General features: G+C 44.0%; 1 protein-coding gene across 1 annotated transcript in view; it reads right to left on the reverse strand.

Moving 5' to 3' along the window:
- The window catches only part of LMBR1L (limb development membrane protein 1 like), a 68,477-nt gene that overhangs the window by 16,563 nt on the left and 25,925 nt on the right, over positions 1–25,989 (reverse strand). Inside the window, exons 2-4 of the mRNA XM_069758351.1 lie at positions 18,216–18,300; positions 14,438–14,471; positions 664–803 (exon numbers count right to left, since the gene is read on the reverse strand). Of these exons, the coding sequence (XP_069614452.1) occupies positions 664–803; positions 14,438–14,471; positions 18,216–18,300 (259 nt within the window). The remainder of the gene's footprint in view (positions 1–663; positions 804–14,437; positions 14,472–18,215; positions 18,301–25,989) is intronic.

The raw sequence follows: 25,989 nt of genomic DNA on the forward strand, positions 1-25,989 counted from the left end.
TATCTGATACATCAGTGTAGGTCATCACAACAAGGCTGCAAAACTGAAAGACTAGATATAAGAAGTGAAATTAATTTTTACCACAACTACCATTAAGGCTAGTGTACTATTACCACCCAAAAGTGCTCCTCCAACAACTCTGAACCAGTGATTAGAAGAAACAGTCATTACATAAGCTGGAAAATGGCTGGTCTCACATGGCCTTTCACTTGGAATCCTATGTCAGCCATTCATAAACACTGAATGGACGAGTCATGCGTACTTTCCATATTTTCTCTTATGACAAGGAAGTTTGGAATTTTTTTGGCTCGCTGACAGTTTTGTTGGTCCATATTTGCAGTTTACTTTAGAAGGGGCACTGTATAGACGCTCCAATCTACCAAGTGTCTGCATTGGTGACTGGTTGTCTTTAAAGGTTGTACATAATAAATGATACAAGAAAAATGGAACATTAAAACCAAGACCCATAGAACAGGTTGTGTTGTAGAAAGGTGCTGCTGGATATCTCATTACACACATTCCTAGGGGGATGGCATTCTGATTATTTCAGGTATGGAAATAGAGAAGAAGACTGCAAGCAACTCATTAAAGTATTTCGCTCCAAGCCATATGCGTCATTTACATTCCTCCGGCCAGAGTGTGGAAGTTGTTGCTTGTACTCACCATGGATGAGGGATCCATTCAGCCACTGGATGTAGTAGTTGTGTGGCAGAGAGAGTAGCACCTCATTACTGATGATGGAGAAGGGCAGCAGGAGGACGGCCCCCACAGACACCGCCAGCGTAAATGTGCACATCCATAGCCTGCACAGAAACACAGCAATATCCATTACTAAGGAGTACAGTTACTGTAGAAATGTGTGTTATTCAGAGGAAAATCCGCTATGAAACGTCCACACTTCAGCGGTGTCAGAGGTGGCGCCAAGTGCGATCCCGTCATCAGCGTTCTGTTCCAGGGACAAGAATTACAACCACAGTCTGGTGACAATAAATGTTCCTTTAAAGCTTTGAAAACTTTCCAACCAGTTGTGACGATCACTCATATAAAGTGCACGCTTGCTACCAATGGGCCAGCACGCGGCCATGTCTCCAGTCTCCGACATAAAACAGGGACAGACGGAGGTCGTGACAAACAAACATCTGAATGAGGCATCACCGAGTCTTCCGTTACCCATTATGTCTATGGGGCTATTTACAAGGCCGTGTTTCTGAGGACAGCGTGCCTGCAATGAAATCAACTCTGATCAGAGTCACAGAACAAAACCTCCCATACAAACGGACAGGTCTGGGAAAATCACAGACAGCCCCTGGATGGCAGCAGTCTGTGTGCTGACCGTCATTAACACTGGAATGGATAGGAGAAGCTTTGCAAATTAGTTTTGCCTATTTTTCATACAAGAAAAATCATAGATGAAATGGATTGTAAAAACGGGTATGCTGACCAAAGACAATCAGATTTGATCGAGGCTTAGAGATAATTTAAAAGTAAGACCTTAGATTCCATGTTTTTCTCTTTATCAGCACATATTACGCCACATTATTAGGATAGCTTTTCCCATGGGAGATTTACAGTATGCGGTGACTGCTCCATACACGTGAATGGGTCTTGCAGAAATTCAAGGACATAATGCAGAAACAACTGCAGTCACACATATGGAACAAAATGACTGCAACAAACCTGTTGTGTGTGAACATCACATACAGAAATGCCACTGTATACAGGTCTGCACCATGAACACGGCTCTTCATGTCTATAAAAAATACGGCGTTCATTCTCTACCAGTAAAGCAGGGATTGTGGATTAGAGGATGAGCGTCCGACTCAGATCTAATCCTTCTTTCAGCCTCTGACAATACAGGGTGCAGCCATTTTCAGATCACCATGGTCGTTTACCATAATTACTATTAAAGCCTTCACACCATTGTACAGACGATTAATATGGATAACACTGGAGTAAATCACAAACATTGGATACGCACCCAATAGGTGCCTTTCCTCCTCGCATAGCTCAGATTGGCTTTATAATAGGCGTATTCCTAGAATTGTGATAATCACTATAGAGCAAAACAAACAACTACAGTGACCAATACAATGTCTGACGTAAAGGCTGAGAACAAGGACGTGAGTAAAGGCGACAAGCACAGGCATGAGCATTCAGACAACTGGGAAACCAAATAGGTTATTAATTTCATGGGTAAACATCAAAATTGTGCTTGAACTAAACATAGGGCACAATAGTGCACGCGTCATGCCCACATCACATATCCAGCATCGCCACTGTGGGACGTAGTGTATTATGATTACATTTATGCTTGTGAAAATATCACTGTATAGTTATTACTTCATTCATTTGCCAGCCTTGTGGCCATTCCGAGAGGAATATTGGGCATCTCATGGAAAGACATCCTGGATATTACGGAGTATGGCTCATGGTATGTGACAAGGGAGCACGTGTCACATAGGAGAGTGATGATGTATGACCAATGCAGGCGCCAAACATAACCGGAAATGGCGCCACGCTGCAGGTTCACGCTGGGTGTCATCTGTGGCCCCGGGGACATCAGGAATCAGGATATTTTCAGTGTGACGTAGGCAGTGCAAGTTCAAGTTAAACTAGTAAAAGCAGTTCTGGCAATGTGTAATAACCCAACAAAATATTCAGAGAGAGCACACTCCTACATTTCTAACAATAAAGACCTGTTAAAACCTAAAATGCTAAAATGCTACCAGTTAGTCATGACTATATGCAATGTTTGGACTCCTATTTACTGGTCAGTGGGGAGGGCCCGACGCTGCTCTTCTGCAGTGGGATTAAAGGGGCTCGGTCAGCACTAACCAAGCACAGGCACTTAAGGCATCCTTGGCATGGCTGAGCAATTCAGTGCCCCTTCACACCTACTTTGTTCGTACCAATCTCTTCCCCCTATTTCTTGATTGACAGCCAAAACTTTAAAAGGAGCCAGAGGAGGGAAAGAACATAGGAAAAAAAGTAGGCGAATAGGTTCTCTGAACGGCTCGGTCTCATCAAGGGGGCACTGAGCGCCTGCGCTTTATTTAACAAGTCCACCACTTCACCTTCCAGATATCCGGTTCTACAAAGTTCAGGGACAATCTTCAGTACACTGTGGGGCTATGTGGTCAGCCTTGCATTAAAGACATTCTTATGTGTCATTCATTAGCAGCATTCCTTTGACTCCAAAAATAATTGTTTGAATTAAAAAAAACAAATACATTTCTTATATCCATCGGTTGTTCTTCAGTAGATATTACCTTTATTGGTGGCGTTTTACTTATGGTAATATTTCCATAAGGCACAGCTGTCACTAGAGTAGTCATTAAACTATGGCGGCTCCTTTACCAAAATTTCAGCGACAGCAGTTTTCAGGAAAACGGTGTGTAAATGTTGTGTTCAGCGACAATTTGGGGGACTTCCAGAGAATATGGGATTAGGAACATGATTCTTTTCAATGCAACTTCATGTTAACATGGACATAAGGTCACAGTCACATGAGTTGGATGAGCCACAGATATTGGTCTGGATTCTGCACAAAAATCCACATCAAATACAACAATAATCCGCAGCTTAAGCATGCGAATAGGGTTTCCGCAACCTCATCCACATATAGTGGAATATTTTTTGCCAACATAGGAACACCTACACCACTTCAGGTCACCACACATCCGCAGATCAACAATGGAAAAACACGGCGGCTTGTGGGTGAAAGTGGTCAGGTACATAAGATGTCATTAGGCAAAAATAGCCGATAATCAGTGGAAAAAAATAATTGGTTTGGAATTTTTTTAAAGCGCAATCAGACAAAAAAGTACAAGTGGAGGACATGAATGAGACCTGTGACACTGTGTGTTAAGTTGCCGTATCTATTCACACAACCAGTCAGTACTTGAGACTTTAAATGCCCCCAATATGCAACATAACTTTTTTCTTTTTTTTTTAATTACTCATTTGGCACTCTGAGCGCTCTCTCCCTACGCCATACTGTGACTTTATGTCATAAGTGCTGCTGATGCGTGGCAGCCTCCACAGCTCAGTCACAGGTGACCCAGTGACCTAATAGTTAGCCCTTATTTGACAGATAGGGAATAACTTATATAATCAGTATAACCTCATTAAAATGAGCAGGACTATAGCTGCACTCATAATATGCTCATTTTAATATCAGGTTGGAAAATTTTCGAAAAAGTATTATAAGCCTGTCAAGGAATTTCATTGCAAGTACTCTAGTCTTATCAGGTCCAAGATCTATTTATTAAACTATGCGGTTTATATTGTGAAATCTAGGGACAGATCTGCTTTAAATTGGTGGCCATTTACCTCCCAGACGGTCGCAGCTCCTCCACCGAGCCCTGTATCCCCCCAGTGTTCACGTGACATTATGTCACAATGCCACCAATTGCTGGAGGCCACAGAGCACAGTGTGGAGGAGCGGTGTTCACACAGTGTATGTACCACATCAGGGACACTCAAAAGCGGTTTTGGACAACCCAATAGTAGACAATTCCTTTAACATTAGCTTGGCAACGAGACAAAATACAAAGGGAAAGGCCAGGTAAATTTAAGGGTATGTGAACACATTGCGGATTTGGCTGCGGATCCGCAGCAGTTTTTCATGTGTTGTACAGTACCATGTAAACCTATGGAGAACCAAATCCGCAGTGCAGAAAATTTGGCGCGGAAACGCTGTGGTTTATTTTCCGTAGCATGTCAATTCTTTGTGCGAATTCCGTAGCATTTTACACCTATTCCATAATAGGAATCTGGAGGTGTAAAAACGCAGGCGAAATCCGCACAAAAACTGCACCAAATCCGCAGGTAAAATGCAGGGCAGAATCCGCGAAGAAAAATCCGCAATGGAATCGGCAACGTGTGCACATAGCCTAAGGGTCTTCTATGGAAGACTTGTGTTGCAGTTACAGGCATGTTAATTGATAGCATTATAAGCGAAACGGAGGACACCGGGTAGATTTACTGTGTATTGCCCAACTTACATGGAATGTGGCAAACAGGTAATAGAAATGTAACACTAGTCCTGCCGGTATGCATCATATTAGCGGTCTTGTTGTTGATCATGGAGAAACGATCCAGAGACGGGTTTGAACGAATGATCGTTCACGCAATTGTTTGTTCCCAATCCTTCCATACAATTTACATTTTTAGCAGCAGGACAACCTGATTACATGAGGGGATGTGCTGCTGGTGAACAACGTCACAGAGGAGATCAAGAGTCGGCAAGTGTTTGCCATTTGATTGCTGGGCATGTATACTCTACAAACTGATCAAAACAAGTGTGCATACTGATGATCATTGCATCTGGTAGATTGTGAGCCTTCGCGGGCAGGGCCCTCTCTCTTCCTGTACCAGTCGTGACTTATATTGTTTAATATTATTGTTCTTGTTTTTATTACGTGTACCCCTTTTCACATGTAACGCTCCATGGAATAAATGGCGCTATAATAGTAAATAATAATCATCATGTAGAAAGTAATGTCTCTCATTACGCTCATTACTTTGAGTAACCAACAAATCAACACAACACGACTGTGACATATGGCAGTCAATAGCCGCATATGGCCGCCTTGTGGCTTGTACACAACAGATGTCTGGCTTAATGGCGTCACAGAAATATTTTTTTGGAGTCCTCAGCTCTGCCAAATGTTCAATAAGACAATTTTGTAAGCGTCCTCCACAGAGACACACCGGCCTCCTCCGTGCAGCTATTACTGCAGAGTGGGTGACCGGGCAGCTGTCGCATTTCATCACAGTCTTGTACATACTAAGGAAATGTACCAACACAATTATGCCACTTTTCTGGTGTAATTCGATAGTAATAGACATAAAAAATATGCATATAATATAAAATATACATACATAATCTAAAATATATTATGGGGATCCATCACTGTCAATCACCTAAGAGGTTCAAGTAAGAGGATGCCAGAAATATGTGAACCTATAACCTATCCGGCCCATTAACTTTGCCATTTCTCTACTCCCAGACCTTTGTTCCTTGCAGGGTGAAGTGAAGAAGATGCAGGAACAGATCACATTTCAAAGGCATCATAAAAAGCCGAGAGCCAGTGAAAAGGATTCATACATAGGAGGATCAGGACAATGACAACTCAAGAAAGGGTCACGGATCACAATGAAAGGGAACAAAGAAGAGGTGCCCTTTATATAAGCTACTAACAAATCCAGAAATAAATAGTTGTCTAGTGCTGGTGATGGAGAAGGCCATAGGAATTATAGAAAGCACACAAAAAAGCCAGAATTTCATAAGGGCGCATGTACAATACAGCCTTGCTGTGGGCAATATCGAAGCGTGATTCTTTAACACATGCCGTACCATGACGTATTTCTACATATCAGCATTGTTTCTAGAGAGAAAAGGGTCTCACATGTTGTTAGCGTTGACCACTAAGGTATGTTCACCCGTGACAGAAAAAAACCTGGAGTTTGTTACAGATCCAAAAAAGTAAAGTATGTAAGTAACGTATGTGCCTTTCACCTTATGTACCTCCACAGTAAAATTCGGCAGATTTTATGAGGACCTGCCACCAGCCAGTTTCTGCTCTTTCATTATGATACTCCACCCAGCATGCAGCTTTTTAAATATGGTTTTAAAGGTATGGGCTTTTTCCCCCTTTTTTAATTACTGCTGCTTTTGATTGTCTTTACTAAGGGGCCATTGCTCATAGTGTAATAATGCAGAGCTGCCAAAAGAGACATCCCCAGAGAACCCTGTAAGCAGCACCCCACAGGTCTCAAAAATTACCGCTAAATAAAGAGTCCCAGATTTCTGGCAGCGCACTGCAGATTCTAAAATAACAAAACACTGAACACTCGGAAGCAGCTTGAATATAGTAAGAGCAAAAACGGCCCACTTTTGTCCTGGCGACAGGTCCTCTGTGAGGAGCCACAATGCAGGTCAGTTTCTGTAAGTGAGATCTTTTTAAAATCTTGTTCCCTGTTGGTATTGTAGCCCCCTGCATCTGCTATGCCCCTAAATGTTGGAAGAAAATCTACAAAATATGAGCAAACCTTAGGGTGAGGCCGCAGGACTGGCTGAAGTCCTGACACCAGTGGTGTACACCTCAGCAACATGAAGGTTTAGAACAGATAGGCAACATTTCTGATTTATTGATGAACTGCTTCTGCAAAGTCTAAAGGTACCTTCACAATGAACGATATCGCTAGCGATCCGTGGCGTTGCAGCGTCCTGGATAGCGATATCGTTGTGTTTGACAGGCAGCAGCGATCGGGATCCTGCTGTGACATCGTTGGTCGGAGCAGAAAGGCCAGAACTTTATTTTGTTGCTGGACTCCCGCAGACATCGCTGAATCGGCGTGTGTGACGCCGATTCAGCGATGTCTTCACTGGTAGCAAGGGTAAACATCGGGTTACTAAGCGCAGGGCCGCGCTTAGTAACCCGATGTTTACCCTGGTTACCAGCGTAAACGTAAAAAAAAACAAAAAAAAAAACCACTACATACTTACATTCCGGTGTCTGTCCTCCGGCGCTCTGCTTCTCTGCACTGTGAGCACCGGCCGGAAAGCAGAGGACAGCGGTGACGTCACCGCTGTGCTTTCCGGCCGGCACTTACACAGTGCAGAGAAGCAGAGCGCCAGAGGACAGACACCGGAATGTAAGTATGTAGTGTTTGGTTTTTTTTACGTTTACGCTGGTAACCAGGGTAAACATCGGGTTACTAAGCGCGGCCCTGCGCTTAGTAACCCGATGTTTACCCTGGTTACCCGGGGACCGGCATCGTTGGTCGCTGGAGAGCTGTCTGTGTGACAGCTCTCCAGCGACCACACAACGACGCTGCAGCGATTGGGATCGTTGTCTAGATCGCTGCAGCGTCGCTAAATGTGACGGTACCTTTAGGGTAAGTTCAAGTTCACACAGGGCGTTTTTGCTGCTTTTTTTATGTTAATTTTCAGCTGCTTTTTACAATACCAGCAAAGCCTATGAAATTTCAGAAATCTCATGCACACACATTGAATTTTTGTTTGATCAGTATTTTTTATATTTGCTGCGTTTTTTGGACAAAGAGCATGTCACTTCTTTCAGCGTTTTTTCACCCATTGACTTGAATGGGTGTTGAAAAAAAAAATGTAGCAAAAACGCAGGTATCATTATTTGCTGCGTTTTTGCTGCTGAAAATCCAAGGACATTAGCATGGACGAAGAGAAAAAAAAACGCAACAAATACGCACCAAAAAAACACACCTAAACCTGCATTTTTGACGTAGCTTCTATCCTGCCAAGAAGATCAAATTTTGCTGCAGAAAAAAAAAGCTGCAAAAACGCCCTGTGTGAACTTACCCTTCGGCTTATGTTCACACACAGCATTTTTACAGCTTTTGTTTCGCTTTTATATTCAGAAAAGCTGCTTTCTACAGTACCAGAAAAAGGTAAGAGACTTCAGAAATCTCATGTACTCGCAGAATGTGAGAACTGCAGCGATATTTAAATCTGCAGCAAGTCAATTCTTTCAGCATTTTTGCACCCAAAGAAAGCAATGAGAAAGTGCAAAAACGCTGCAAAAAAAAAAAAGAAACTTTTTTGCTGCAGTTTTGGTGACTAAAGCTAACTTTATTAAACCTATAGTGTAGAGAGATTACATGTAATCTGCACCAAAAGACAGCTAAAAAACTACAAATGCTTAGAGATATAGTCAATAACTCCTGTTTCATTCATTTCTCTACAACATCAACATGTCAAATAGCAAGTCAAGCAGTACGGTACCCACAGAGGAACATATATTATTGGGCAACCTGTGCAGCTGCCCAGTTCTAAGAAGTGAAGGGGCCCAATTATACCTCCAGAGCAGGTATCTTGTTATTCTGCAGAGGGCCCACACAATGTTTTTGCACAGGTCTCTCTACATGCAGCAAAGCATAGCTACTGTGTGTTAGAAGAGCAAAAACTGGATATTTATAGAGGTACATTCAGGGTTAATGTAACATCAGCTGGCTAAGGAGTGAAAAGAGAAGCCAAGCACAGCACAGCAGCCAGTGGAAAGTCTAATCTAATCCCCTAGCACATAAGGGTTGTGCCTGGGTCCTAGGACAGCGTGGCAGAGCAAAGGCCAGTCACACAGGATGGCAATACATAGTAATCTTTTGGATTTAACCCCTTAATGACCACCAATACGTTTTTTAACTGACCTGAGATATAGGAGAATAGCCTCCCCATACAGGTGACAATCCAGCAGCTGTCGGCCGTACACTATAGCTGACAACTTGCTGCATCAGCCATGATCGGGGTTTTCGCCGTCCATATCTGTTTAACCCCTTAGGTGCTGCTGTCAATAGTGACTACATCATATAACTGGTTAACACAGTGTGGCTTCTTCCTCTTTATCCCAATTGGTGCCCTCAGATCATGATTGTGTGGTCCTGATGTTTGCCATGGCAATTCATGACCAAATAGCGGCCTTAAGGTACCGTCACACTAAACGATATCGCTAGCGATCCGTGACGTTGCAGCGTCCTGGCTAGCGATATCGTTCAGTTTGACAGGCTGCAGCGATCAGAATCCTGCTGTGATGTCGTTGGTCGCTGCAGAAAGTCCAGCATTTTATTTCGTCGCTGGACTTCCTGCTGACATCGCTGAATCGGCGTGTGTGACGCCGATTCAGCGATGTCTTCGCTGGTAACCAGGGTAAACATCGGGTTACTAAGCGCAGCCCTGCGCTTAGTAACCCGATGTTTACCCTGGTTACCAGCGTAAAAGTAAAAAAACAAAAACAAACACTACATACTTACCTTCCGCTGTCTGTCCCTCGGCGCTCTGCTTCTCTGCCCTGTGTAAGCACAGCGGCCGGAAAGCACAGCGGTGACGTCAAAATAGGGTCTCAAAATCACTGGGATTTGTTGAAGCGTTCAAGCGCTATTACCACATAAAGTGACACTGGTCACATTTTTTAAAAAATTGGCTCCGTCACTAAGGGGTTAAATTTGCTGTATTTTTGAGCGGAGTCAAATAAAAAAAATAAAAAAAGATTTACGGTAAGTGAGTGCAGTATACCTCTTCTTCCCAATCCTTACAGAAACATTAAAAACCAAATACTGTAGCTATTGAATGAGGCAACATCATGACAAGTGCGGTGATAAAGATGAGTCATCCTCCTCCTCACACTTAGATTCACATTCTTCTTGTGTTGTGCAGATTTATTCCACTCCAAACAATCAGAAACATATTGTCTAACTTCTTGGACTTGGCACTGAAGGGGTTGATTCTGTATTCATAGGTTTGTAGAACAATAGGATTAAGGTCTTTTTCTCAACTCTGTTCATGTTGTAACATTTTTGCCGTGAAGAAGAGGCTGGGACCTCTGCGGAGTCAAATTCAGTTAGGTAGAAACTTTGATTTAAATCACTGATTTAAATCAAGCCTTACTGACTAGTGATTTAAATCGTGATTTAACCCCTTAGTGACCGAGCCAAATTTTTGAAATCTGACCAGTGTCACTTTATGTGGTAATAACTCTGCAACACTTCAACAAATCCCAGTGATTTTGAGATTGTTTTTTCGTGACACATTATACTTTATGATAATGGTAAATTTTGTTCAACATTTTTTGTGTTTATTTATAAAAAATATCAAAAATTTTAGAAAAATGTTAAAAAATTAGCAATTTTCTAAATTTGAATGATTATCCCTTTAATCCAGATAGTCATACAACAGCAAACCATTAATAAATAACATTTCACACATGTCTGCTTTACATCAGCACCATTTGTAAAATGTTATTTTATTTTGTTAGCATTTTAGGAGGTTTAAAAATGTAGCAACAATTTTTCATTTTTTCAAAGAAATTTACAAAATTTATTTTTTTAGGGACTTATCCATGTTTGAAGTGACTTTAGGGGTCCCATATATTGGGAAACCCACAAACGTGATACCATTTTAAAAACAGCACCCCTAAACATATTGAAAACTGCTGTCAGGTAGTTTATTAACCCTTCAGGTGCTTTACAGGAATTAATGCAAAGTGGTATGACAGAAATGAAAATGTGTATTTTTACCACCTAAATGTTGCTAACTTCTAAACAGATTACTACAGCCGTCAGACTCTAAGGCCACTATTTGGTCATGAATTGCCATGGCAAACATCAAGACAACAAAATCATGATCTGAGGGCACAAATTGTGACAAAGAAGAAGCCCCCACACACTGTTAACCATTTATAATGATGTAGTCACTATTGACAGCAGCATCTAAGGGGTTAAACAGATTTAGATGGTGCAAATACTGATCGTGGCTGGTACAGCAAGTTGTCAGCTATAGTGTACAGCCGACAGCTGCTGGATTGTCATCTGTATGGGGAGGCTATTCTCTTATATCTCAGGTCAGTTAAAAGACGTATTGGCGGTCATTAAGGGGTTAAATCAGTTAGATTTAAATCAAATCCACCCTGACTATACCCATATAAATTAGATCTTTAGAAAAAGTGTTTCTAAAGTCCTTTCATGATATGTAAGTGACGGCTTTGACTAGTTTGGGGGAGTTAGTGTCCTCAGACTAGTCGGCCCAATAAACATGTTATCAGGCCCCTGTGGGCATATTTTACTAGCGTCGGTGTCATCGCTAGCGCCATACTTACATAGAGCATGCATGCGACCTCTTCCCCTCTCATCATTGATCCTCTGAAGACGGATGGACGCGTGCTGGCTTCATAGAGGCGCATAAGCACATGATCAGAAGAGAGACATCCAATCATGTGCCTCTCTGAAGCCGGCATACCTACACCCAGCTTCAGAGGGCAAATGATGAGAGGGGAAGAAGCCACACGCATACGTGATGCAAGTATAGTGATAACGATGATGCCAGCGTTTGTAAGTTAGGGTACCGTCACACAGTGGCACTTTGGTCGCTAGGACGGCACGATCCGTGACGTTCCAGCGATATCCTTACGATCTTGCTGTGTCTGACACGCTACTGCGATCAGGGACCCCGCTGAGAATCGTACGTCGTAGCAGATCGTTTGAAACTTTATTTCGTCGCTGGATCTCCCGCTGACATCGCTGAATTGGCGTGTGTGACTCAGCGATGTCTTCACTGGTAACCAGGGTAAACATCGGGTTACTAAGCGCAGGGCCGCGCTTAGTAACCCGATATTTACCCTGGTTACCAGTGCAAATGTAAAAAAAAAAAAAAAAAAACACTACATACTTACATTCCCGGTGTCTGGTCATGTCCCTCGCCTTCAGCTTCCCGCACTGACTGGTGAGCGCCGGCCAGCTGTAAAGCACAGCGGTGACGTCACTGCTCCGCTTTCCGGCTGTCCGGCGCTCACTGTCAGTGCAGAGAAGGACAGCGCCGAGGGACGCGACAGGAATGTAAGTATGTAGTGTTTGTTTTTTTTTACGTTTACGCTGGTAACCAGGGTAAACATCAGGTTACTAAGCGCGGCCCTGCGCTTAGTAACCCGATGTTTACCCTGGTTACCGGGGACTTCGGGATCGTTGGTCGCTGGAGAGCTGTCTGTGTGACAGCTCTCCAGCGACCAAACAGCGACGCTGCAGCGATCGGCATCGTTGTCGTATCGCTGCAGCGTCGTTTTAGTGTGACGGTACCCTTATGTTATCATGCTAACTGAGGCGTGATAACATGCTTAGTGGGCTGACCAGCCTGGAGAAACCATTGCCTCCTCGACTAGTCAAAGCCCTCATTTACATATCATAAACCAACTTTAAAAATGTTTTTTCTAAAGATCTATTTGTGTGTGTAATGTAACAGAAGGAATGTTAGGCAGGGTGTTATATATGCGGACAACTGCTGGTGGTTCTGGGGGCACAGGGGACCTGAAAGGTTCCCTTTAAATCCTCATGGATTCTCACATTTATGACATCCTTATAGCTGCAGGTGAGAATAGGACATTGTGAAGGAGGACAGCCACTTCACTCCGTACAGTCATTTATGAGATACATTGTGCTCAAAAGTTTACATACCCCGGCAGAATTTTTGCTTTCTTGGCCTTTTTTCAGAGAATATGAATGATAACACCAAAACTTTTTCTGCATTCACGGTTAATGGTTGGGTGAAGCCATTTATTGTCAAACTATTGTGCTTTTCTCTTCTAGCAGTGGCCGGGCAGTCATGCATACCCATTACTTAGGAGAAATGAATATTCACCTCTCTCTACTCGCATAGGCGTGGAGAGAGGTGAATATTCATTGCCTTAAGTAGCGGGGACACGTGACCGCACAGCGGCTGCGACTGACACTGTGCGCGCTACTTAAAAGCAATGGATACTCACTGGCCTCCACGCACATAGTCCTGGCGTGGAGAGCAGGGAGTATTCTGGCAGCTCTGCTCTGACATCACTGCCATGCGCTGCTTACAAGCATAAATCAGCTGCATCAGAACAAGACTCAGACGCTGCAAGGGAGCGCAGGAAGTGTAAGTAGGATGGGGTTTTTTTGGCAATGATTTTTGATGGGAGCCGTGCATACCAGGACGGGGATGAGAAGGCCGTGCATACCAGGACGGGGATGAGAAGGCCGTGCATACCAGGACGGGGATGAGGAGGCCGTGCATACCAGGACGGGGATGAGGAGGCCGTGCATACCAGGACGGGGATGAGGAGGCCGTGCATACCAGGACGGGGATGAGGAGACCGTGCATACCAGGACGGGGATGAGGAGGCCGTGCATACCAGGACGGGGATGAGGAGGCCGTGCATACAAGGAAAGGAATGAGGAGTCATGCATACCAGGAAAGGGATGAGGGGACAATGCATACCCGACTTATACTCGAGTCAATACGTTTTCCCAGTTTTTCCTGGCAAAATTAGGTGCCTCGGCTTATACTCGAGTATATATAGAGTACTCGATTTTATATAAGTGAATAAAAATATATTTTTGATATATATCTATCTGTACAGAGTGAAACAGCCATCATCCTTCCCAAGGTCCTGTTCTCACCTGCAGCTGTAGGATGTCATAAATGTGAAAATCCACAAATAGATATTCTTGGTGATCACTTCTATCTGGCATTTGTAAGAAAAGGATTATCTATATTTTATTATGTTTAGTACTAGTCCAGGTTGCCGTGCTGGCAGCGCGCTAGCCTTAGCAGTTTAGTATATTTGTTTGGTGACTCAAGTTTCTGATAACTGCCCTCCAACACACAGGTCATTCTTTCTTATGGTCTGAAAAATGAAATATATATTATATACACGCACAGATATGCCTCCAGCATTAGAATAACGCTGCGCCAAATAGGTTATTGAGAGTCATGCTAAAACAAACAAAAAAACTTGTCACGCACACTTCTCTAGAAAGGGCAGACATTCTTTAAACAACAGAAGACACTTTGGTAAATATTTGATCAGAGCAAACATTACATATTAAGCATTATTGTAAAACTCTTCATTAAAGAGTAAAAAAAAAAAAAAAAACCACTTACGCAATTCTGTTAACGGCAGCATCTTCGAGATCAACTGTAAGAGAGCAAAAAGCACTGATTAACCATAACGAAGCACTGATAGTCATAGGCACAGCTGAAGGTTACTTTCGAAAGGTCGGTGCTCTCCATGAGGCAGATGTTTCCTGGTGAGGCTGAAACAACATTGTGAAATACAGTATGTCTCTGGTAATGGGATGGATTTTTTTTAATTTCAGTCCACTTTAGTGCATCTATTTAGAGTGAAACCCACTTCCATAAACATGTTAATAATGTAGAGCAGTCCAAGTGACTAACAGAGCACAGACATAACGGCAACTACTGTAAATACTGTCCGTTTGACCAATTACAAAAAAATGGAAAATGTTTCACATCCAGTACATTGACATTACGGATTAAATGCAATTGTGAAGGAGGATCTATAAAGGGCTAGATTTCTGTACATTGTCATGTCGATAATGCAGATGTTATTGTGTCTACATGTAATATACCGTACTCTATAGTTACATGACATTCGCGCTGTAAGATCTGACTCACTGCTGATCTATAATAAGAAATGCTGAGCAAAACAATATCCAGCTCCAAGTGGAGCTCCGCATTACAACTGAAGGTAGAAGAGTCTCAGATTGAAGAACACAACTAATATTACTGGACTGCAATAAGTCAAACTCAAATACACAGAGGGACAAAATTAAAAACTTGGGATAAAAAGTCGCGTGCCAACCTTGATATTTATTTAAAAAAAAAAGTCTACAATTGAGGACATTTTTCTATATCATCAAATATAACAATGAACCTTTTCAAATGAAAACAAACTTTTCAAAAACAGATTGTCCCACAAACAAAGTACCGTATATACTCGAGAATAAGCCGTCCCGAAAATAAGCCAAGACCACTAATTTTGCCACAAAAAACTAAAATAAAAATAGATACCAATAAAAGTAAAATTAATAGAGACATCAGTAGGTTAAGTGTTTTTGAATATCCATATTGAATCAGGAGCCCCATATAATGCTCCATACAGTTCATGATGGGCCCCATATAATGCTCTATACAAAATACGCCCCATATAATGCTCCATACAGTTCATGATGGGCCCATAAGGCGCCCCATACAAAATACGCCCCATATAATGCTGCACAAAGGTTAATAATGGCTCCATAGAATAATATGCCCCTTATAATGCTGCACAAAGGTTAATGATGGCCCCATAAGATGTTCCATAGCATAATATGCCCCATATGCTGTTCCATAAAGGTTGATGGCTCCATAAGATGCTCCATGGGCGCCGAGTGCCGATGTCCTGACCAAGCGGGGACACCGGCGCGCAATGGGGGCCAGGTGCAGGTGTCGCCGCTGGCTCAGGCCCCCAGCACTTGCGATATCCACCTGTCCCCGTTCCACTGCGGCTGTGTCTTCCGGCTCTCTGCAGTGACTGTTCAGGCAGAGGGCGCGCACTAAACACGTCATCACGCCCTCTGACCTGAACGTCACAGTCAGAGGACGCGGAAGGCATAGCGCGGCGGTGGAACAGGGACAGGTAAATATCACATGGCTCACACTCCCCCGTCATACTCACCCCCTCCTGACGTATCTCTGCAAGTCCCTGCTTCACCGGCGCACGCCAGCAGCTTGTTCCGGTGTTCAGCGGTCACATGGTACCGCTAATGAAAGTAAGGAATATGCGCGCCATGCCTATGGGAGTGGAGGCGTGTCCATATTCATTACTTTAATGAGCGGTATAACGTGACCGCTGAACACAGGAAGAGCTGCAGGCGCCAGAGACCATCAGAAAAGCAGGGACGTGCAGAGACCGCACTGGGAGCAGGCGAGTATGATGTGACAGCTGCCACTCCTGCCGCTCCCCCGCCGACCCCTGGGACAATGACTCGAGTATAAGCCGAGAGGGGCACTTTTAGCATAAAAAAAGGGGCTGAAAATCTTGATTTATACGGTATGTTCTATTTTTATAGATCTTAGAATAAAATAAACACCGAATCACAATAGGGCATACTGGAATAATATAATGTTATGCAAGAGTAAAAGCATACAGCCTAATGGTTTAATTTAAATATGTAATACAGAACAAAAACCTTGAATAATACATTTAAAGTATGATGCCAATAAAAGTGCCCACCAAACACCGTAGATACCCCCACGTTACCCTCCACATGCATAGTATGATGACTCTATTGTAACCCCTCTCAGCAAAGTATGGTGACCCCCATCTCAGTAGGATTCCCCAACCTTGATCACCAAAGTATAATGAGCCCCACAGAGTATAATATGTCCTCATAGTCCTCCATACAGTATAAAAGCTCAACATTAAAAAAAAAAAAAAACTCACCTCTCCCATTGTGGGCAAATACACTCACCCTGCGGGCCAGAGTTTCAAATGTGTGTAACAAATGAATACAATTTTTACCTAGCTCATCCAGGATGGCACACCAGTGCAAGCTGTGGCAAGGTGGTTTGCTGTGTCTGTCCGCGTAGTGCCCAGAGGCTGGGGGCGCTACCAGGAGACAGGCCAGTACACCAGGAGACGTGGAGGGGGCTGTAGGAGGGAAACAACCCAGCAGGAGGACCGCTACCTCAGCCTTTTTGCAAGGAGGAACAGGAGGAGCACTGCCAGAGCCCAGAAAAAGGACCTCCAGCAGGCCACAAATGTGCATGTGTCTGCACAATTGGTTAGAAACCGACTCCATGAGGATGGTCTGAGTGCCCGATGTCCAAAGATGGGGGTTGCTCACAGCCCAACACCGTGCAGGACGCTTGGCATTTGCCACAGAACACCAGGATAGGCAAATTTGCCACTGGCGCCCTGTGCTCTTCACAGATGAAAGCAGGTTCACACTGAGCACATGTGACAGACGTGACAGAGTGGAGAGCGATCTGCTGCCTGCAACATCCTTCAGCGTGATCGGCATGGCAGTGGGTGAGTAATGGTGTGGGGTGGCATTTCTTTGGAGGGCGGCACAGCCCTCCATGTGCTTGCCAGAGGTAGCCTGACTGCCATTAGGTACCGAGATGAGATCCTCAGACCCCTTGTGAGACCATATGCTGGTGCGGTTGGCCCTGGGTTCCTCCTACTGCAGGACAATGCTAGACCTCATGTGGCTGGAGTATGTCAGCAGTTCCTGCAAGATGAAGGCATTGAATCTATGGACTGGCCCGCCCGTTCCCCAGACCTGAATCCGATTGAACACATCTGGGACATCATGTCTCGCACCATCCACAAACGTCACGTTGCACCACAGACTGTCCAGGAGTTGGCGGATGCTTTACTCCAGGTCTGGGAGGAGATCCCTCAGGAGACCATCTGTCTTATCAGGAGCATGCCCAGGCGTTGTAGGGAGGTCATACAGGCACATGGAGGCCACACACACTACTGAGCATCATTTCCTTGTCTTGAGGCATTTCCACTGAATTGGATCAGACTGTAACTTAATTTTCCACTTTGATTTTTAGCATCATTCCAACTCCAGACCTCCGTGGGATATTAGTTGTGATTTACGTTGATCATTTTCAGGTTTTATTGTACTCAACACATTCCACTATGTAATGAATAAAGATCTACAACTGGAATATTTCATTCAGTGATACCTAGGATGTGGGATTTTACTGTTCCATGTATTTTTTTGAGCAGTGTATGTACTTTGAAGACTGTATTATATTAGACCCGAACATGTTAATAGATAATATGTATTGTCAGCCTTATTTCTCTGCACAGGTACAGCAACTAGACTCAGTTTTGCACTGATACCATGAGACTGTCACTCACCAGTGGTGAAATCAGCATGTTTCTTGAACTTGGTGATAATCATGTAGGAGATGAGGTAGAGGGCAGAGAAAAGCAGGGTGCAGATCTGAAAAAGAACAGGAACAGGATGTTAAACCGTTTTCCTATTAGAGCGGGTAACTAAACACCATTCAAGCAAAACAGGATGCAAACGACCATACAGAACTGTAAAAGATATTCATCAGGAAGGCAGTCGTAGTTATTTATTTAGTATGCCCACTCGCACAGCATCCACATACCCTGCAGCACCATACAGATATTGTAATCACTGTCCCCATTGGGGCTCACAATCTAAATTCTCTATAAGGTGGTCTTTGAAGTGTGTAAGGAAACCCACGGAAACACAAGGACAACATATAAACTGCACGCAGCCATCGTGCTGGTTGAGAAGGCAGTAATTTGTGCTATTAGGATGTTGTGCACAGGAACAACGACACATATAACCAAATCATTCAACAGGATTGCAAACATACATATCCAGGAGTGCTGTGTTTCAAAGGAGAAGACGGTCCTTAGCTGTTTGTAGGATGCTAAAAGGAAAATACAGAATCATATTTTCTCGTAGTAGTGGGTGGCAAGGAAAGCTTGGGGAGCGAAAAACAATGGAAAGCAAACACCAAGCCTTGTTCCAACTTGATCTGTCCTTCCATATGATGATGTACTTTAGCCTGGTTTGTTTCTTACAGAGAAAATAAAGTCTGAGATATAGTTTTACTACATTTTAAGTTATCTTTTCAACCTAAAATTGGCTACATATCTTAAAAAAGCCAAAAGCCTGTTTATCTGACCGCTATTCCTCCCAACCCCCCCAAAAAACATGCGGTCTCTGCCGAGCCTACCTGTGTCTGTAACAACAGCCCGGAACACCGTGTCTGCGAATTGAGAAACTGATTTGGCTTTTATCCTAAGTCATATTGCACGACTAGTTAAAGAGTTGATTGTGACTTGTAGGATCGCTACTTCCAACAGGTGGCGCTATAGAGTTTAAGTCCTCTTTTTCTCTGAAGAGGCAATTTGCATGTGTCTGTAATAGGGAGAGAGGAGAAAGCCAAAGCCAGACAAATTTTGTTGCTTGTCTGGCTACTTTCACACATCAGGTTTTTTGCATCAGGCACAATCCGGCGAATGTTGGAAAAACCGGATCCGGCGCAGATTGTGAAAAACTGATGCGACGGATCCGTTTTTTCGACGGATCCGGCTAGCCTATCTAGATTATTGAATTAAAAAAAATTTGGAGCATGCTCAGTTTAAAAATCCGGAATCCGGCGCCGGAATCCGTCAATTTTTGGATCCGGCACCTTTCAGCTCCCATAGGCTTTCATTCAAGCAAACAGCCGGAAGCACCGTAAAAACGTTGCTATGGACGTTTTTTCCAGAAACTGGAAACGGCAGATTTTCCGGATCCGGCGAAAAACAGACGAAACGCAAGGTTATCGGCACTAATACAAGTCTATGGGGAAAAAAACTGGATCCGGTTTTTTGAAATTAACCAGATTGAGCCCGACAGCGACAACCTGATGTGGGAAAGTAGCCTAAGGCCTCTTTCACACATCAGTTTTTTGCCATCAGTCGCAATCCATCGAGTTTTGAAAAAAACTGATCCAGTGACTGATGCAGCTGGATCTGTTTTTTTTTCTCACAGACTTGTATTAGCAACGGATGGCCTCACGTTTCATCAGCCGCTTGCCGGATCTGTCGAAAATTGTTTGTCTGGCGGCCAGAGACAATGGATAAAGTAATTTTTTAGTCTCTGTCGACAAAAAAAGGACAACGACGGATCAGTCGCCATCCGTCGTTTGCTAGAATGGAAGCCTATGGGCGCTGGATCCGTCAAATGACGGATGGCGGAGACGCATGCTGCAATTTTTTTAGGATCCTTTAGCCAGCCCCGCTAGTCAGATCCGTCGAAAAAACGGAACCGTCGCAGCAGTTTTTCACAATCTGTGATGGATCCGTCGCATCAGTTTTTTTCACAATCTGTGACGGATTCATCGAGCCAACGGATAGTGACTGATGGCAAAAAACTGATGTGTGAAAGGGGCCTAAAAACATGTCTGACCCTCCTTTCTTCTGACACCACTGGTTGGCAGAGAATCAGGAGGCCACAATACGCATAAGGTGCTCTGCGTGTATGTATATAGTGTGTATCGCATCCCGTACAATGTAATACTGCAGCTACGTGCATCACAAAGTATCAGCTAAGTTCCACAAGACGTTTCCCTTTTCCTGGTACAGATGTGGAAACAGGTTTTCCTATGGGAACAAGGCTTTTGTCTCATTGTTTTTACAAAAGACTCCAGCACCGTGTTATTGTCAGGAACAACATCAAAGAAAACTGACAGAAAATGAAATCCTAAATCAGATTATAATTGGAATTCTGCAGTAAGAGAACTTCCTCTTGCATGTTAGAAGATTGAATTGCAATACATCCACTCCACAGTAACTAAGGCGTTTATATGGATTTATCTTTTTTTATTTATAGATTTCCCCTTTCATGCGTAAATACTGACTTTGTGAAAATATATGGTATCCTCTACAATATTCTAACCGGACAGTTGTTGGGAATCAATATTTTACTTTTCAGTTCCATGAATAATATTGACATATAGCTTTGTAAAGATTATATTAACCCAAACTATTGTAAAGATTGTTATCTGTATAAAAAAAATAATAATCCAAACTTGTAAAAATCAAAACATTGTGGACCTGCACTTTTTATGCAATTTCACCGCATTTGGAATTTCTTTCCTGTTTTCTAGTACAAAATATGGTGAAACCATTGGTGTTGTTCAAAAGTACAACATATTGACAGAAAAATATAAAAAAGCTATGACTCTGGGAAGCAAAAAACAAAACGCAAAAACAAAAATGGTCTGCAGTATGAAGGGGTTAATCTAGATAGTCATACCACACAAACATTAATAAATAACATTTCCTTCGTGTCTGCTTTACATCAGCGCCATTTGTAAAATGTTCTTTTATTTTGTTAGCATTTTAGAAAGTTTAAAAATGTTGCAGCAATTTCTTTTTTTTTTTTCCAAGGAAACTTACAAATTTTATTTTGTTTGAGGCTACGTGCACACGTTGCAGATTCTCTGCGGATCCGCAGCGTTTTTTTGCAGTGCAGAAACGCTGCAGATCCGCAACGGATTTACAGTACAATGTAAATCAATGAGAAAAAAAATGCTGTGCACACTTCGCGGAAAATCCGCTGCGGAAACGTTGCAGTTTAAAAGAAGTAGCATATCACTCCTTTTTTGTGAATCTGCAGCGTTTTTGTACCCATTCCATTATAGAAAACCGCAGGGGTAAAAAACACAGCAAATCCGCAAGAAAACCATAGCAAAAACGCACAAAAAACACTGCGGAACCACACAAAAAACGCGACAAATCCACAGGTGCGTTTTCTGCCAGGAGAGACAGAATCCGCACCAGAAATTCCTAAGCCTAATCCGCAATGTGTGCACATAGCCAAAGAGACCTGTTCAGTTTTGAAGTGACCTTAGGAGTCCTACATATTGGAAACCCCCAAAAGTGAAACAATTTTAAAAACCGCACCCCTCATCGTATTCAGGCTATGTGCACACATTGCGGATTAGGCATAGGAATTTCTGGTGCGGATTCTGCATCTCTTGGCAGAAAACGCAGGTGCGGATTTGTCGTGTTTTTTGTGCGGATTTGCTGCGTTTTTTACCCCTGTGGATTTCTATAATGGAATGGGTACAAAAACGCTGCAGATCCGCAAAAAAGAAGTGACATGCTCCTTCTTTTAATCTGCAGCGTTTCTGCACTGAATTTTCCGCACCGTTAGCACAGCGGGTTTTTTCCACATTGATTTACATTATACTGTAAATCACTTGCGGATCTGCAGCGTTTCTGCACCACAAAAAACGCTGCGGATCCGCAGGAAATCTGCAACGTGTGCACATACCCTCAAAATTGCTTTCGGGTAATTAGTTAACCCTTCAGGTACTTTTCAGGAATTAATGCAAAGTGGCATGACTTGAATGAAAGTTTCCTTTTACCACCTAAATTTTGATTTGCATTTATTTTTTATTAATAAACATGCCACTACAGCTGGTAAACTTTAAAGGTACCTTCACACATAACGATATCGTTAAGGATATCGTTGCAACGTCACGCTTTTTGTGACGTAGCAACGATCCCGCTAACGATCTCGTTATGTGTGACAGCGACCAATGATCAGGCCCCTGCTGGGAGATCGTTGGTCGCTGGGGAATGATCAAGACCTTTTTTTGGTCGCTCCAGTGATGTGTTCACTTGTAACCAGGGTAAATATTGGGTTACTAAGCGCAGGGCCGCGCTTAGTAACCCGATATTTACCCTGGTTACCATTGTAAAAGTTAAAAAAAAACAAAAAAAAACACTACATACTCACATTCTGATGTCTGTCACGTCCCCCGGCATCCACAGGGTTAAAACGGCTTTTGGCAGGAGCGCTGCTAATGCACGCGCTGCTGCCGAGAGCTTCCCTCCACTGACTGTCAGCGCCGGCAGTAACAGCGGTGACGTCACCGCTGTGCTCTGCTTTACGGCCGGCACTGACAGTCAGTGGAGGGGAGCTCTCGGCAGCAGTGCGTGCATTAGCAGCGCTCCTGCCGAAAGCAGTTTTAACCCTGTGGACACTGGGGGACGTGACAGACATCAGAATGTGAGTATGTAGTTTGTTTGTTTTTTTAACTTTTACAATGGTAACTAGGTTAAATATCAGGTTACTAAGCGCGGCCCTGCACGTAGTAACCCGATGTTTACCCTGGTTACCCGGGGACTTCGGCATCATTGAAGACAGTTTCAACGATGCCGAAGTCGTTCTCCGGATCGTTGGTCGCTGGAGAGAGCGGTCTGTGTGACAGCTCCCCAGCGACCACACAACGACTTACCAACGATCACGGCCAGGTCGTATCGCTGGTCGTGATCGTTGGTAAATCGTTTAGTGTAACGGTACCTTAAAGCCATTATTTGCCTGTGAATTGCCATGGCAAACATCAGGACCACACGATCAAGATATCAAAGTGCCAATGAGATTAAAGGTACCTTCACACTCAGCGACGCTGCAGCAATACCGACAACGATGTCGATCGCTGCAGCATTGCTGTTTGGTCGCTGGAGAGCTGTCACACAGACAGCTCTCCAGCGACCAACGATGCCGGTAACCAGGGTAAACATCGGGTTCCTAAGCGCAGGGCCGCGTTTAATAACCCGATGTTTACCCTGGTTACCATCGTAAAAGTAAAAAAAAAAAAAAACACTACATACTTACCTTCCGGTGTCTGTCCCCCGGCGCTGTGCTTTCCTGCACTGACTGAGCACAGCGGCCGGAAAGCAGAGCGGTGACGTCACCGCTGTGCTTTCCGGCTGGCCGGCGCTCACAGCCAGTGCAGAGAAGCACAGCGCCGGGGACAGACAGCGGAAGGTAAGTATGTAGTGTTTGTTTTTTTACTTTTACGATGGTAACCAGGGTAAACATCGGGTTACTAAGCGCGGCCCTGCGCTTAGTAACCCGATGTTTACCCTGGTTACCAGTGAAGACATCGCTGAATCGGCATCACACACGCCGATTCAGTGATGTCTGCAGGGAGTCCAGCGACGAAATAAAGTGCTGGACTTTCTGCAGCGACCAACGACATCACAGCAGGATCCTGATCGCTGCTGCGTGTCAAACTCAACGATATTGCTAGCCAGGATGCTGCAACGTCACAAATCGCTAGCGATATCGTTCAGTGTGACGGTACCTTAAGGAGGAAGCCCACACACTCTGCTAACCATCTAGATAAAGTCAATCTTGACAGCAGTATTTAAGGCTACTTTCACACTAGCGTCGTGCATTGCACGTCGCAATGCGTCGTTTTGGAGAAAAAACGCATCCTGCAAAATTGCTTGCAGGATGCGTTTTTTCTCCATTGACTAACATTAGCGACGCTTTGCCACACGTCGCAACCGTCGTGCGACGGTTGCGTCATGTTGTGGCGGACTGTCGCCACCAAAAAACGTTGCATGTAAAGTTTTTTGGTGCGTCGTTACCGTCTTTTCCGACCGCGCATGCGCGGCCGGAACTCCGCCCCCACCTCCCCGCACCTCACAATGGGGCAGCGGATGCGTTGAAAAACAGCATCCGCTGTCCCGTTGTGCGGCGCTTCCACAGTATGCGTCGGTGCGCCGCAACGTCGCATTGCGACGTGCAGTGCACGACGCTTGTGTGAAAGTAGCCTAAGGGGTTTAAGTCTTTGCCAACACTGATCGTGGCTCATGCAGTACGTTGTCAGCTATAGTGTACAGCTGACAGCTACAGGATTGTCACCAGTCGGGGTATGCTAGTCTATTACATTGCAGGTCAGTAAAAAGAAGTATTGGTGGTGTTAATCAGCAATCTGACATCAGTATATGTAAGCCAAAACCAGCAGTGGAACAAAGAGGAAAAGTGTAATAGAAACACCACTTCTGTATTTATCACACGCTTCTGATTTTGGCTTACACATACCGATATAAAACACTGATCAAATATGGAATCTGTGAACGTGGCATATACACAGGGTTTGGGAGGTAGGGAATCAGGGCTGCTCATCTGTTGTGGAGAATCCCAGAAATCAGACATTTATCTCATATCCTGCATATAGATCATGAATCTCCAATATGATGCAAATCCTTTAAAATAGCTTTTATAGTATTGATATTGATGACCTATATCTAGTGTGGTGTAGTGACCAATGGTACAGCCAGGGGGTGCTGTGTGTGCGCTGCAAGATGCGCTTGGAGGCATAATTCCGATGAGACAAAGTCCGGCAGTGTTGTGAATGGCCGATATGTGTCGCAGAGGGAGTCTGCATGGTAAGTCTGATGCAATATTGTTGTTCTGGGACCTGTAGTCCCTCAATAGTGTGTTTATGTATGGTGTAGTTGTAAGGGAGACTTACTAGGCTAGTTTTGTGAGATGGGCGGGACAAACTAGCCACATATCCACACACTCCCATCCAGGGGAGTGGTTAAGGGTATATAATGTGACCAGGGTGTGGGTCACATGTTCATGTTTTGGTCTTGGAGTGTGGACCTGAATGGTCTATGCTGGAAGGTCCTGGAAGCCTGTGTTGGAAGTCCTGGAGTATAGGATTCGTGAAGAGCACATGGCAGGGCTCTGGACCTAGCAGACGCCAGTGTGTGGAACGGATTGAGATCCGTGTTGAACTGACCGGGGTCAGAGTGAGAAACGTCTGAAGGATACCTCTGTGGAGGAGAGGTATCTGAGAAACCTGAGAATCTGAGAAACCTGTGCGGCACCAACAGGTAACGGAAAGGTGACCCGTGTTATGCTAACCGGGCTTAGAAGGGAGAGACATTGTGTATGGGGCACCTCTGAGGCCAAGAGGTGTCCAGGAACCTGTGAAGGTCGCCAGCAGGTAACGGACGAGGTCCGTGTCTTATGCTGACCGGGGTCAGAGACAAACTGTGGTGAAGTTGAATATGTACAGACGGTGTTCAAGCGGTTACCAAGTTCTGAGGATGTGGTTTATGCTGATGTGAAATAAACATAGAGACTGTGTTTTATAAGAAAACCGTGCCTGAGTGCGTTAACCCCGTGCCAAGCGAGTGTCCCCCAAGACACGTAGTAGGCGCTATGCTACACTAGAATAGGTTAATAATATTAATAAAATTAAACACACCAGTAGCGCTTCAGTAACTCTGAATCCTGCAGCGGATACAAATACAGTGCCACCCTTCTGTATTAGTAGCTATAAACAAA

Source organism: Ranitomeya imitator, chromosome 3 (assembly GCF_032444005.1).
Source record: "Ranitomeya imitator isolate aRanImi1 chromosome 3, aRanImi1.pri, whole genome shotgun sequence".
Taxonomy (NCBI): Eukaryota; Metazoa; Chordata; class Amphibia; order Anura; family Dendrobatidae; genus Ranitomeya; species Ranitomeya imitator.